The 14,451-nt window shown below is 39.1% G+C and overlaps 1 protein-coding gene across 12 annotated transcripts in view; it reads left to right on the top strand.

The window, feature by feature from the left end:
• The window catches only part of RALGAPA2 (Ral GTPase activating protein catalytic subunit alpha 2), a 333,808-nt gene that overhangs the window by 79,823 nt on the left and 239,534 nt on the right, over nt 1-14,451 (top strand). For all 12 annotated transcript variants that reach the window (XM_032248229.1, XM_032248227.1, XM_032248225.1 and 9 more), the window contains 3 exons: nt 893-1,092; nt 6,508-6,735; nt 13,667-13,834. In XM_032248229.1, coding sequence (XP_032104120.1) covers nt 893-1,092; nt 6,508-6,735; nt 13,667-13,834 — 596 coding nt within the window. The remainder of the gene's footprint in view (nt 1-892; nt 1,093-6,507; nt 6,736-13,666; nt 13,835-14,451) is intronic.

Below are 14,451 nucleotides of genomic sequence, written 5' to 3'. Positions count from 1 at the left end.
ACACACACACACACACACACACACACACACACACACACACACACACATATATATGTATGTATATATGAGTATTTTTTCAAAATTTGTTTCTAATTTTATATGTAGTCCATATTCATTGTAAAAACATGATATATTCTTAATATTCCTAGATTAAAAGTTATTTGTTGATAATTTTTCTGCCTCATACAGGTATTCCAGATATACAAAAATTAAGATAGAGGTTGAACTTACGTCAAGTAGTATCTCAGATCCAATACCATATAATTTTTATATTGATTGTGGAATTTAAAGAATGAGAAATTTACTTCTTATTAAGTCTTTGGAAAAGGTAGCATTTGATGCCTCAAAGATGAAATGTGACTTTCTGAATTCTTTTAAATATGAAGTAGATGATATTGATTCTGTTTCATTGGATTCATCTAAAGGGAAAAGGATATAAAACTCTAAATTTCAGTGGATTTAATCACTGCAGTGTTAGATGTTAAAATACCTAAAATGATGTTTTAAAAGTTTATATATACTTTTACATTTGCTCCAGCTATAAAATAAAATAAAATTAGGTATAATGTATGTGAAAAGATTTTCACTATTTTTAGTCTCATGTAATTTATCAAAATTGTTAAAAATAGTTGTTAGCTTAATTTTTCCATAGCTGTATATCATAGATACATAAACAATCACACTACCACCCATTCTCAGTGAGATCACAAGGCAGAATCAGAAATGACCCTACAAAAAAAATGCCATTTTTAATCATTGTGGTCCTTCGTTCTTAGTTGCTATTTAGACAACCAAAAATACGTGTTTTTAATTGGAAACCAAAACGTTTGTAGGAGTTACATAATGTTATGATTCACTAACCTAATCAATCATGTGTTCTTTTTTCTAACAGACATCCCCCATTTGAGACCAAAGCCAGTGTACATTACTACAACCCGAGACAATGAGAACATTTACAGTACAAAAATTCCATATATGGCAGCTCGTGTTGTTTTTATTAAGTGGATTGTAACCTTCTTTTTGGAAAAAAAGTATCTAACTGCAACACAAAACACTAAAAATGGAGTTGATGTATTGCCTAAAATCATCCAGGTATGCCATTCATCATCTTTTTATCTCTTAATGTTTGTGTAATAAAATACACTAGAACATAGCCAAAGTTACTGATTATTAGAGTTATTGGTTCTTACAGACTGCTGGTTATAGGTAAGCAATTTTATTGGCCTACCCTGTCTGTAATGCTGAGGTTTCAAAGGGAATTGTGATTTTGAATCACTTGCTGTGCATTGTTGGGATTGCCATGATGACGCAATCTAGGGAGTGCAGGGCCATCTCCTCATTCACCTCACTTGCATACCATTGATCTCTGGGCATGAGAACAGAGGCCTGTCTTGCCTTCACCAAGCCCCAATAACTGGAAAGCTCTTAGGAAACTATAAGTGGCCCTTGGAGAGGACCTGTGAGGCTGCTCAGTGCCCTCTGGCATCTCAGGAGAGGGAAGTAGATCAGCAGCTCAGGATTTTGGGCTGGTTGTTGAGCAATGGTGAGGTCCCTAGAAGAGAAGGCCACCTCTTCCCTGAGGCCTTCAGAAGAGACCTCTCCTTGTGTGGAGCCTGCTATGCTTTTTCTCTCATGGTCTTGGTCAGCCAGACACATATGGGGGCTTTCCCATCAGGCGGAGTTGCTTAGGGACTTAGTGGAGCAATACCACTTGTGGAGGTCAGAGCAGCCACTTCACTGAGGGATCATGGTGTTGTGTGCTCTTTTGTTTATTGTCCCCAAGAACAGGGAAAGGTAGTGTGGGCCACTAACCGCAGATTTGCCAATGCCCTGGAAGTCCCAGAAGTCCTACTTAGGCCTGAGCTAAAAAAATACACAGACCTGAAGAGGCAGATGAGTGGCCTTTGTGCTTCAGTGTCATTAGGAACCTTGATGGAGGAACACCAGAGTCTAGAGCATGTGGCTCCACTAGGGAGAAGTCACTGAAGAGTTAGAGGAGAAACTTATTTTCAAGGTCTGAGGGAGGTGCAGTTACAGTAAGAACAACAAAAGACACTGAAAGAAGGTTTTAAGAAACCTTTAAATGTCTTAGTTAAAAAAAATAGTAAATAAAATGAAAATGGTAATGATTATTGCTGAGAAAAAAATTTGTTTTCCGAAAAAAGATCCCACCACAGTGACTAAAAATTTAGAGAGACAGAAATCAGAAATTAGTAGACAAGACCTAAGTACAGGTCCCTATCTTGCAAATACTAGGTGGGCAGAAGAAGAGATTGAGGATAATTGAACAAATAATAATAAGAGTTTATCTGAACTGAAAAAAAAAAAAAGAAAAATACATGCCTCAAACTTAAAGGGTCTTTGAGTCCCAGGAAAAATTATCAAGGCACAAACCTAAATAGACATTTGATTTTCAGGAATTAAGAGACAGTAGTATAGGTTTCTAAACAGATTATGTCAAAGGAATGAGACTGAGATTAATGTTGAACATCTAATCAAATTGGCAACCCTGCAGTCTCTTTTTCTCTCTCCTTCACATACATACATATCCCCCCACAGAATGTCAGTCAAGATCAGAAGAAATAGTCATTAATTAACGGTGTTGGCATAATTGGCTAGAACCTTGCCTCTTACAACATACTGAAGCAAATGTCAGATTGATTTAAGGTCTGCAATAAAAGCAAAATAATGAAGAAATGTAACAGAAGAGAAAATCCAAGGAAGTGTCTAAATTTGGGAAGTGTTAGACTACCTTAGTAGAAATAAGACAAAGTAAACTAGGTGCAGTGGCTTGCTCCTGTAATCCCAGCACTTTGGGAGCCTATGACCAGCAGATCACTTGAAGTCAGGAATTCGAGACCAGCCTGGCCAACATGGTGAAATACCATTGCTACAAAAAATACAAAGATTAGCCAGTCCTGGTGGCAGGCACCTGTAATCCCAGCTACCTGGGAAGCTGAGGCAGGAGAATCACTTGAACCTGGGAGGTGAAGGTTGCGATGAGCAGTGATTGCACCAGTGCATTCCAGTTTTGGCAACAGAGTGAGACTCTGTAAGAAAGAAAAGAAAAGAAAGAAAACCCAGTAGCCATGGAAAAAATGAGGTTTAACTTTAATAAGAAAAAAAAATGGAGAAAGATTTTTACATCAAAAGACAACGTAAGGCCAAATCCCATCAATAGACTGTTAGACAATGTCATGACTGTTGAAAGAGTTAATATCTCTGCTATACAGAGTACATATGGACTGATAAGAAGACAACCCCACTGAAAAATGGACAAAGATGAAAGGGCGGCTCATAGAAGATGGACTCCAGGGACCCCCTGATTTTACCAGCAGTCAGGGAAATGCAGTTAGTTCTGAACTATGATGAGATACCTTTATTCGCTTATCAGGCAGACAAAAATCTGTATGAAATATTTTGTAAGAAACTCAGTCATGCTCTTTGGTAAATTTTACATCACATTGTAAGTGATTATCACTCAGTTCAAAAAAGTCTTAATTAAGGGGTGTAACCTTTCCTTTCTTGTTTAAAAAGATCAGAAAGCATCACCTGTATTTATTGAAAATAAGTAGCTCAATCTTGAAAAGTACATCTGGATGATGATAAGCAGAAAGAGCAGCAAATTAACCACTGCTTCTGGATTCTCATTTTTTCTTTTAGTTGACTCATCACAGTTGTGAGTCATGTACTTTTACTATTTAGCTTTTTAATTATCTTAAAGGTTAGAACTTAGGAATCAATTAGGATGGTTCTGTCATCCTCACAGAAAAAGGAACACAGCTCAGACTGTCTTAAATGTGAAAGAAATACTTTAATCTTACTAAAAAGAAGCATGTGGTGAGGCTCACAGAGAATATGGCTCACTCACGTGTTCTCCCTGATTCTCTGTGGTCTTATCCTCTCTGTTTTGCCCTTTCCCTGTGGGAGCTTTGTCTGCAGCAGCTTCCCCCTTGGTTGTAAGATGGCCACCAGCAGCTGGGGCACTGCTTTTCTTGTTCACATTTAGAGACGATCCAGAAATATAAAGCCCTTTCCTTTTGTCTGAGTGGAACAACTTAGGTTACCTCTCTCCCCCTGGAACAGTAACAAGGAACTGATTTCACTTAAAGCTGGATGTGTGAGTGGGCCAGGAGTTGTTGTGATTGGCCTCTACGAAACAAATTGGTTCCCTAGTACTGTGGATGGTTTAGCTTCCTGCAAGTCAGTTGGAGTGCATGGGAGGAGGCACACAGAGGAATGAGGTTCTGGTAGGGAGGAGGAGGGCTGACAGCCATTTGTGCCCTCTGTGCTATCATACCCTGCAGATGGCTGTCTGTAGAAATGGCCACTACGTTGTAGAGACTGCCACTGTACCTCACAGTAAGTTGTTATATTAGTTTCTTATTGCCACTGTTGCAGATTCTCACAAACTTAATGTCTTGAAACAGTACAAATTTATTATCTTACAGTTGTGGAAGTCAGAAATCTGAAATCAAGTTATTGGCAGGTCTGTGCTTCTTGAGGTTCTAGGGGGAGAATCGTGTGTTCTTGACATGTCCGGCTTGTAGAAGCCACTTGTATTCCTTGGCTGTGGCCCTGCATCATACCACCTTTTCTCCCAGTTTCCATTGTCACTTAGCCTCCTTTGTCTATTATCCTCCTGCCACCCTTTTATAACGATCCTTGGATTATATTGGGACCATTTGGATAATCCAAAATAATCTTTCTGTCCCAACATCTTTAACTTAATCACATCTGCTAAGTCTCTTTTGCCATGGAAGGTAACACATTCACATGTTCTGGGGATTAGGACATGGACATCCTTGGGGAAGTGATTATTCAGCCCTCCAATGCTGGTAGGTCTGCGAGGTCCAAGATAACTTCATTCACATGCCTGCTACTTGGTGAGGGCAGTTGGAAAGCTGGGATCATCTGGGACTTTGTGTTCTGTTTTCTTGCTAACAAGATAGTTGGACTTCTTATTTGCCTGCTCAGGGCTCCAAGAGTGAAATGTTTCAAGAGATGGGAATTGTTAACTGTCAGCCTCTTGGGCTTGGGTCTGATATTGGCGCAGGTCTCTTCCACGCTATTCTACTGGCTAAAGCAGTCATACAGTCCATGCAGATGAAAGGGAGGGGACATGGGCCTCACCTCTGTGGAAGGAGTGTCAAAGAAATTTGTCATCATCTTTAATTTGCTATATATGTGCATATTTTTTTTTTCTTTTTAGTTTGTGGGGAAAATGGGAGTTATGGGTCAAAAGGTCACAGGTTATTGAGCCATAAGAGACTTTAGACCTAATCTAGTGTCCGTGTCCTGCAGATTAATATACATGTATGTGTATATGTGAAATCTAAGTGAGTTACGTGGCTTGCCTTACAGTTAGGAATGTGGAGAAGCAAGTCTCTTGAGTCTAGTTTGGGCCTCTTCTTTCTGTACCATACTCATCCTTGGGTCATTCCTACTGAAGCTTCAAGATGAATAAAGTTTTATTTTCCGGTGGAAGATAGTGGGTCCGTCAAAAAGATAAAATAATTTCCACAGGCGAGCACATCTCACATTGTGATAGTGCCTTTGATAAGCCACATAGGCTTAGTAACTAAGGCATGAAGAGAAAAGTTATTACAAGTATAATCTTCCATTAATTATTCCTAGAGATTACTATTGGATATCTGTTTTGTTTTCAAACTGTCCTTGGTAGTTACTGAAATTACTGTTTTGTTCTATTCATGGCTTATCTCTTCTTGTAAAAAATATTCACAGTGGGTAAAATTTTAGTTGTATTTGGGCTGTATATTTTTGACACTTCGAAGTAATAATGCAGTTTGCAAAGATTAAGCAAAATTATACGTATATTTTGTTTGGAGGAAACCTTTAATTCTATGTGGATACGAAAGCAGAAATCAGTGTTAAGCTTTGTGAGTGATTGCATGAATTACTTTGTTTCTTTGCACATCTAAAGTCTTTTAAATATTTAAAATTTTGTAAATATTTATTTACGTTTGACCTAAAGATTGTGAGGATAAAACTCAGATCAGCATCCTTCTGATAAAATACCCCTTAAAGATCTTCGCTTAGTCGTATGAATGAAATGATGCATTCTAGCATTGTTGCTGCAAGATATCGCCTGAATTTTCAAATCTCTGTGACCACAGCAGCAAATGCTGAAGTGTAGAGGCCTGATGTGATGATAATACAAATGTGTTTGCACATTAATTTATTCTGTGGTTTTACAATGCAAATTAAAACTTTTAGGTTGGGAAAATTTCACAGCCCTTCTTTCTGAAATAACTTAGTAGTTTTCCTCTTAAAATAGCTGAGTTGGGAGGGATTTGTTGGTTAGTTAGAAAGTTGGTAAGTACAGGCTCCGGAGCCTGTTGTGCTTCAGGCAGCTGCAGGTTTTGGTGTGCTGTACCTGTGCATGTTGATGGTAACCAGAGTTACTTAAAACAAGGCAAGACTGAAGTTTTGCCAGGTGTTCCTGAGTCGGGGTGAGCATCACTAAGTGTGCTGACTTTCTTCCAGACTGTTGGTGGTGGCGCTGTGCCGGAGAGAGCGCCTGAACTGGATGGTGGTGGGCCCCCAGAGCAGGACAAAAGCCATTCTAACAGCAGCACCCTGTCAGACCGAAGACTCAGCAACTCCAGCCTCTGTAGCATTGAAGAAGAGCACCGAACAGTGTATGAAATGGTACAGCAGATTCTCTTGTCAACACGAGGTTATGTCAATTTTGTGAATGAAGTATTTCACCAGGTTAGTGTGTGTGTGCGCGCGTGCATGTTACAAGTTCTTGAAATGGAAGAGATTTTTGTTCGTGTTTTTTTACTCATAACATTCCAACAAATAGAATTGATGAGTTGGGTTATGCTACAGAACTGAATAATAAAGAATGATCCCTGTAATCTTTTAATTTGTATGCATTGTTGTGATTTTTAAATTTTGTTGTTGAAAAATATTTACACAAGGAGGGAAAATTCTATACTTCAGCAAAATCATGAGACAAATACTTTCATGTTTTTATAACAAAGTAAACCTGGAGGTAGGTGGGAAGAAAGCCATTCCTGAATACCCCGCAACAAATGAACATAGCAAAGAAGGGTCCAGTCTTGTTCTCAGAGCCTCAGGGAGCTCTCTGAGGAGCTGGAGGTTTCTGCAAAAACTCTGCAGAGGCGTGTGGCACACACAGTATGATAGAAGTACTTATGGCACAGGAGAAAAAGGTGGCAAGGGGAATAAAAGGAAAGAAAGCAGAGACCAAGACAAGAAAAGAGGTGTGAGCAAAGGAAGGAGACAGGAGAGGTTAGAAGCCCAGGCTGCAGTCAGTGGCCATGAGTGGCATCAGAGGTTTGCAACTGGTTGAGGCTACTCCCTAGGGGACATTAGCAGTGTCTGGAGACAGTTTTGGTCATTACAACTAGGGAGAAAGTGCTACTGGCATCTTAGCCAGCTGCAACCAGGGGTGTTGTTAAATATCTTGCAATGCCCAGAACAGCCCCCACTTCCACCATGACGAAGAACTATCTGGTTCAACGTTGTCAGTTGTGCTGCTGTGGAGAAACTCGGCTCTAGCCTTCAACACAGCAAGCAGAACCCCCACAGCTGTAGAGTGTGGCATGTGGCCAGTGCCACTTGATTCTAGGTACTGGTGCTCTTGAAAACAGGAAATGTGGCCTATTTGTGGGTGTGTGTATATGAGGCGGAATAGTTGTTTTCATACATACACCTGAAAAGTAGGTTAAGCCCTTGAATGGCAGAGTCCAGTTGTAGGTGTATCCTGTACATGTGAATGACGGGAATGCACCACAGAGAACTTCTTATGGTGAGGCAAGTTTTGATACAGTGAGTGATTGACCCTCTCACTTCTGGGACTTTCATTACAAAAAAATCAACCAATAATGAAAGTTCCAACCTAATCCATAGCAGTGTAGAGATTTTACATATTTTCATTTTAATGAAGAAAAATATTTCACTTGAGAAAATGTTTGTTTAGTCTGCAATGAAAATTCCACTTATAAAATATTTTTTCTTGTTCTGTGGCCCGGCATTGACTTGTTTCTTCTCACTCTTTGTGTCTTCTGTTTCATGTCTTGGCCCCTCTTTGTTTCATCCCAAATTACAGGTGTTAACCAAGATTCAGGGCTCAAGTCTTCTCTGTAACTCTACACTTGCCTACTTGGGGCCTTTATTGCCTGTCCAGTGCCAGCAACCACTGTGGCATATGGCTCCCAGTCAAGCCTTTTGTCTGGACCTCATTTGTAGATAAAAATATTTATTTCATTAAAAATTTTTTTTTTATACTCATGAAAGATTTGTTACTGGCAGAGGATACCCAACACCAGGAGCTGGAAAGCATAATGTAACCCTGTGGAGGCTGGGTACACCTGGGCGCAGCTTGGAGGGCCCTCCCTCTGTTGCACAGAAAAGTGCCCTCTCAGGACCATGATTTACCAACATGCAAGTGAGATAATCTGTCTCAGGGAAGACAGGGCACAGTTTACAGAGAGGTCTTTTAGACCTTACTAATCACACAGCAAAATTCAGGCAGAATGACTGGGTAAACCAGTTACAGACTCTCAGTGTCTACATTTTCACTGAACAATGTAGGCAAACTGGCTCTAGGTGCCTCCTACACTTACCTTTTAAAATGCCCACCTGCCATCAAATCTGATGCTCCTGTAGTATCTTAATGATAGCAAGGACAAAGCATGGCTCATTTTTTCCCCCTGATATCAGCTTCTCGTCCTGACTTGACTGATTCTTCAAAGGGACCTGTATTCATGTCTGCATCTTAATTTTAATGCTCCTAGGTTCCCCATCTCCCTCTCCTCCTGTGACAGTCACTGGGCAAGTCACACAGGAGCTTTGCTCACTCCTTTCTTCTCCATTTCCTTTGACTGGTTAGCAGCCCTGTCCATGAAGCGCCCCTTCTTCTATGTCGTCCCTTTCTAGGTAATACTGCACACTTCATGCTGCCAAAACTTTTTTTTAAATAATAGTCCATGATTTTAAAATCTACCCCATTCCCTACATTAATGTTGTCATATTCATGCTTAATATCAGTTGATATTAAGGCCAGCGCAAGGGGAGGTATGGAAAAGTGCCTTGGGGTGGGGTTAGGGACTGACAGAGTAACTATAAGAATGGAATCCTTAATTCTTTATTCATTCATTCTTTCTTTTTTTTTTTTTTGAGACAGAGTCTCATTCCATCACCAGGTGCCAGGCTGGAGTGCAGTGGTGTTATCTCAGCTCACTGCAACCTCTACCTCCTGGGTCAAGCAATTCTCCTGCCTCAGCCTCCCAAGTAGCTGGGACTACACGTGCACGCCACCACACCCAGCTAATTTTTGTATTTTCAGTAGAGACGGGGTTTCACCATGTTGGCCAGGATGGTCTTGATCTCTTGACCTCGTGATCCGCCCACCTTAGCCTCCCAAAGTGTTGAGATTACAGGCGTGAGCCACCGCACCTGACCTATTCATTCATTCTTAATGAAAATTCTGAATTTTACTTGAATTTAACAGAAGAAAAGACAATAAAAGAAAACTGAAGGGATTGTTGAAATCCAATGAATATTCCTTTACCATAAGAAATATTAATTGCTGAAAGATTTGTCTAAACTTAAAAAGATTATAATAACATTGAGGTGTTGAGATCACTTTTGAACTACATGTAGTAATTTTAGATAGCACTGTGGGTTTCCTACTATGAAATATAAAGAAATTAGCAGCCATGTATTTTCTTTAGCCCCCTCTATTTGCCAATTTTATTATAGTATACACTTACGTTATAAATGTACCGTCATTGGCAGTTGATTTCAAATCCTAGTGAGCAGAGTTGTTTAGTCTTGCTTCTGTATTTACACAGATTCATTCCCCTTGTTCTATAGTTCCAAAATACTTACTTTTCTTGCTTGGCCTTGTTTTGTCATTGAACGTTTTCAGGAAGATGTGTTGGAACGCTTACACCTTAAGTCCTCTTATGATGGGGAAGGTTTTTCTTTTGCCCTTATGTATGAACAGCAGCTTAGCTGGGTATAATGATCTCAGGTCACTTTTTTCCACTTGGGAATTTATAAGTCAAAACTTTTCTAGACATAAAAATCAGAAGAAACGGAAAAATCTCACAAGGACTTCATTTGTATAATTGAGACTTTAGAATAAATAGGTTTAATATATTTAAAGAAATAAAGAAATAAAACACACCAAAATAGATGACGAATGCAGATTAGGAAGAAAATAGAACTTCCAGACATTCAAAAAAAACATGTAATAACTGGAACATTAAAAGAAAACCTAAATGGGTCAGGTTAATAATAGATTAGATGCAGCTGAGGAGAGAATGAGCTGGATGACAAGTCTGAAGAAATGATCCTGAATGCACCTCAGAGAGACGGAGAGGTGAGAGCTGTGAGAGATTGAGACCTGGAGGATCTGGTGAGAAGGTCCGATCGGTGCTCATGTCTCCTCTGGCTACGTTATTTTTTTGCTTACTGTTCTACCACTTTTGGAGAGTATCCTTCTCTGACTGTTGATTTGTCTATTTTTGTTTGAAAGGCTATCAGTTTTTGCTATATTTTTGGCAAAATTATTAGTTGCAGTACAGATTTAGAATTATTTTATATTCCTTTGAACTGAGTGTTGTCATTAAGAATTTTCTGTATTCATCTGGTTTTGGGTGGAGGGGTACAAAGTCTGCCTTGTCTATTTTTAATATAGCTCTACCAATTTTCTTTTGACTAGTATTTGTAAGGTCTATCTTTTGCTAACTCTTTACTTTCAGCCTCCCCCATCCGTATGTTTTAGATGTCTTCTTATAAGTTGTAGCTAAGTCTTTTAAATAGATTTTTAAATCCAATCTTAGTCTTTTGATTGGATGATTATTCATTACATTTAACATAGCAGTTGCTATTAGGCTTAAGTCTGCTGCCTTCTTGCTTTCTAATTATATTGGATCTTCAAGCTCATTGTTTTTAATATCCCGTTTTTCTTCTCAAATTAGTAGTTTTACAGTCATTTGTACTTATTTTAATAGTTAACACATGCATTCCTAGCTTAAAAGCTAGCATTAATTCCAACTTTTACCCTCAGTATACATGTTAGCTCCATTTACTCCTCAGTTTATTATGAATATATAATACATAGATACTATTCCTTTCAGAACCACTATAAAGTTTGTTTCATCCAGTTTTATTCTTTTTTTTGTATATATCTTCATATATATGTTTTATTCATTTAGATTTATCCACATTCTCTCTCTCCCTTTTTTTTTTTTTTTTTGAGGTGGAGTCTCGCTCTGTCAGCCAGGCTGGAGTACAGTGGCATGATCTCAGCTCACTACAACCTCCGCCTCCCAGGTTCAAGCTATTCTCCTGCATAAGCCTCCCAAGTAGCTGGGACTACAGGCGCATGCCACCACACCCAGCTAATTTTTTGTATTTTTGGTGGAGAGAGGGTTTCACTGTGTTAGCCAGGATGGTCTCGATCTCCTAACCTCACGATCCACCACCTTAGCCTCCCAAAGTGCTGGGATTACAGGCATGCCGCCACCACATTCTCTTTGTATTGTATTTTATTGCTTCCCAAATCTCTGACTAGGGGAAATTTCCCTTCTATCTAAAGAATAAGTTTTAATATTTCCCTTAGCTCAGGTTTCTTGATAACAAATTTTCTCATCTGAAAACGTCTGTAGTTTGCGTTCATTTTAGAAGTGTTTTATTTCTGGGTGTCAGATTCTACACTGGCAGCCCTCTGCACATGAATCTTTTGTTCCATTATTTCTTGGCTTCCATTATTTCTTTGACAAGTCATGGAAAGCCATACGGTTGCTCTTTTGGAAGAAATATGTCTTTTTTCTTCTGGCTGCTTTTGAGATTTTTCTGATTATCTTTGGTTTTCAGCAGTTTTACCTGTAATGTGCTTCATATTTATCCTTGTTTTTCTTTGTGACTCTTAAATCCAGGGATTGATATAGTTCACTCATTTTGGCTAAATTCTCAGCCACTCTTTCTTCAAATATTGTTTCTTCCCCCCATCTTTTTTTCCTTTTTTTTCTGCATCTCCAATCATTCATAAGATAATTTTTTCATTGTATTTTCTCTCTCTTATCCTCTCTTCCAATTTATCCATTCTTTCATCTCTTCATAGTTCATTCTAGATATTTTCTTCTGATTTTTCTTCCACTTTTCTCTTCAGCTGTGTTCATTCTGTCCAACCCATATATGCTGCATTTTTGAGTTATTTTATTTTAAAATCCCATTACTTAGGCTTTTGATACCACCATTATCTTGATATTGATATATTGCATGAACCCTTGTTAAAGTGAGTACTGCCTGTAACTGGATCCTGTGGCGTGACCCTTAAGAGCAGTATTAAAACAGGTCCCAGCAACTTGAGACCAAGATCTGGATTTGTGGCTAACTTTGTAAACTTGGAAGAATACCTCTGGTGCTGTAAGCCTCAATATCCTAATCTGTGACATTACAGCATTTGAGTATGGGGTACCTTTTTTTCTTGTTCTCTTCGACTATAGAAATAGTCCTTAAAATTGATAAGCAAAAGGCTAATGCACTTCTCCTTTAAATTCTTTAACATTTTTGTAATCTTCTCACATTAAATCAAAATTGTTGTGTGGAGATGTATAAGGGAATTCCTTAATGTTAAAAAGTTCTTATAAATATGCATTATGCTACAGCTTGGCCAGAGGCTCTTGTTAACATTGACAGCCAAACTCATTAGTAACCTGATAAATGTGACCTGATACATGTTTCTCAAAAAAACAATAAAAAAGGAAGGAAGGAAGGGAAAGGAAGAAGGACAAAAGCAAAGAAAAGGAAAAAAAAAAAAAGAAGCAAACTCTTGATTTGTATCAGTTGCTAACTTCTGTGGTAGAACCACTCCCACCATGGCTGATTCAGGCCAACACCCTGACATAGTGACCATGGAGCTGAGAAGAGACGGGCACAATTATTTGCCACTGGCTGTACAAGTATGCCCCTTCTAACCTATTTCTGATTTGTTGGGAAAAGTTCCAAGTTGTGCATTATAATTGTGTTTTGTAGCCAATTAAAATATTTCTATAGGTATGCTTTGGTTATATTTGTAGAAAAATTATTCAGAATATAAGTTATTTTTTTCTTTTTCTTTCTTTTTTTTTTTTTTTTTGAGATGGAGCCTTGCTCTGTTGACCAGGCTGGAGTGCAGTGGTGTGATCTCGGCTCACTGCAACCTCCAGCTCCCAGGTTCGAGTGATTCTCTTGCCTCAGCCTCCTGAGTAGCTGGGATTACAGGTGCATGTCACCACACCCAACTAATTTTTGTATTTTTGGTAGAGGCGGGGTTTCACCATATTGGCCAGGCTGGTTTCGAACTCCTGACCTTAGGTAATCTGCCCCACCTTGATCTCCCAAAGTGTTAGGATTACAGGCATGGCCACCATGCCCAGCCTATGAAAGTTATTTTTAATGGCCATTTTTTGGGGGTTCTGTTATGAGAATGTCTTTGTTTCTGCAGGTAAGTTTGGTGTGTACAAAGATATGTGGCCCTGTGTAGAGTTTACAGTGTTTACAAGCTATATGTTCCACAGGAAAGTGAAATTGGTGACTGTCATTGGAAATGTCCATGATGCTGCCCTATACTGGTCTGAGTTTGAATGTAGTTAAAGAGAGTTTTCTCTTTTCCTTTCAGGCATTTTTGTTGCCTTCCTGTGAGATAGCTGTAACAAGAAAAGTAGTTCAAGTGTACAGAAAGTGGATTCTCCAGGACAAACCTGTGTTCATGGAGGAGCCAGATAAAAAAGATGTTGCCCAAGAAGATGCTGACAAATTAGGATTTTCCGAGACTGATAGCAAGGAGGTAATTTTTTTCACTTGTCTTTTGAGTTGAGGGTAAGTGTATTTTAGTAAAGTATACTTGCTCAGTCAAGAGTCTTGTCAATGGGACAAAGGCAGGTGGGTCTCTTTTTTATCCCGTCTGATGCTTCTGAATTGCTGAGTTCTGTGAGGATCTACCTTAGAGAGTAGCTTTTGTATTCCCATTCTAGATTGGCAGTCATCTCCTACAACCTTAGCCAGGGCCATCTGCATGTTCCATCTTTGTTTCGTCATCACTGTCACAGGAGAGTCATTTAATAAGCCATCAAATTCTACATGTCTGTGAGACTGAAAAAAATCACTGCCTTCTCCTTGACTTGTTCAAATAAATATCATTAGGAGAAGCTAAATTGAGAATGTTTGGGCAGACTTTTCTTGTGCAGTGGCCTGTACCAGAAGTAGCTGGGTGTTACCCCTGTGAAAGGACTAACCAAATAGCAGTGTCCCTCCCCTGTAAGCCTCACTGAGTGCTGGCCTCCTGGAGGGGCCACTGTCTATGTTAGATAAAGCTATAGGCTGGGTAAATCCAAAATGACAGAGTAGAACATCTTCCTGAAACAAAGGAAACTTAAGTGATATTTATATTTCTGACATACTATT

The sequence above is a fragment of the Sapajus apella genome, unplaced genomic scaffold (genome assembly GCF_009761245.1).
Source record: "Sapajus apella isolate SASKATOON/1434 unplaced genomic scaffold, GSC_monkey_1.0 scaffold65, whole genome shotgun sequence".
In the NCBI taxonomy this organism is placed as follows: Eukaryota; Metazoa; Chordata; class Mammalia; order Primates; family Cebidae; genus Sapajus; species Sapajus apella.
The sequence above is the reverse complement of the archived record's forward strand: the minus strand, read 5'-3'. Positions and strand labels throughout refer to the sequence as shown.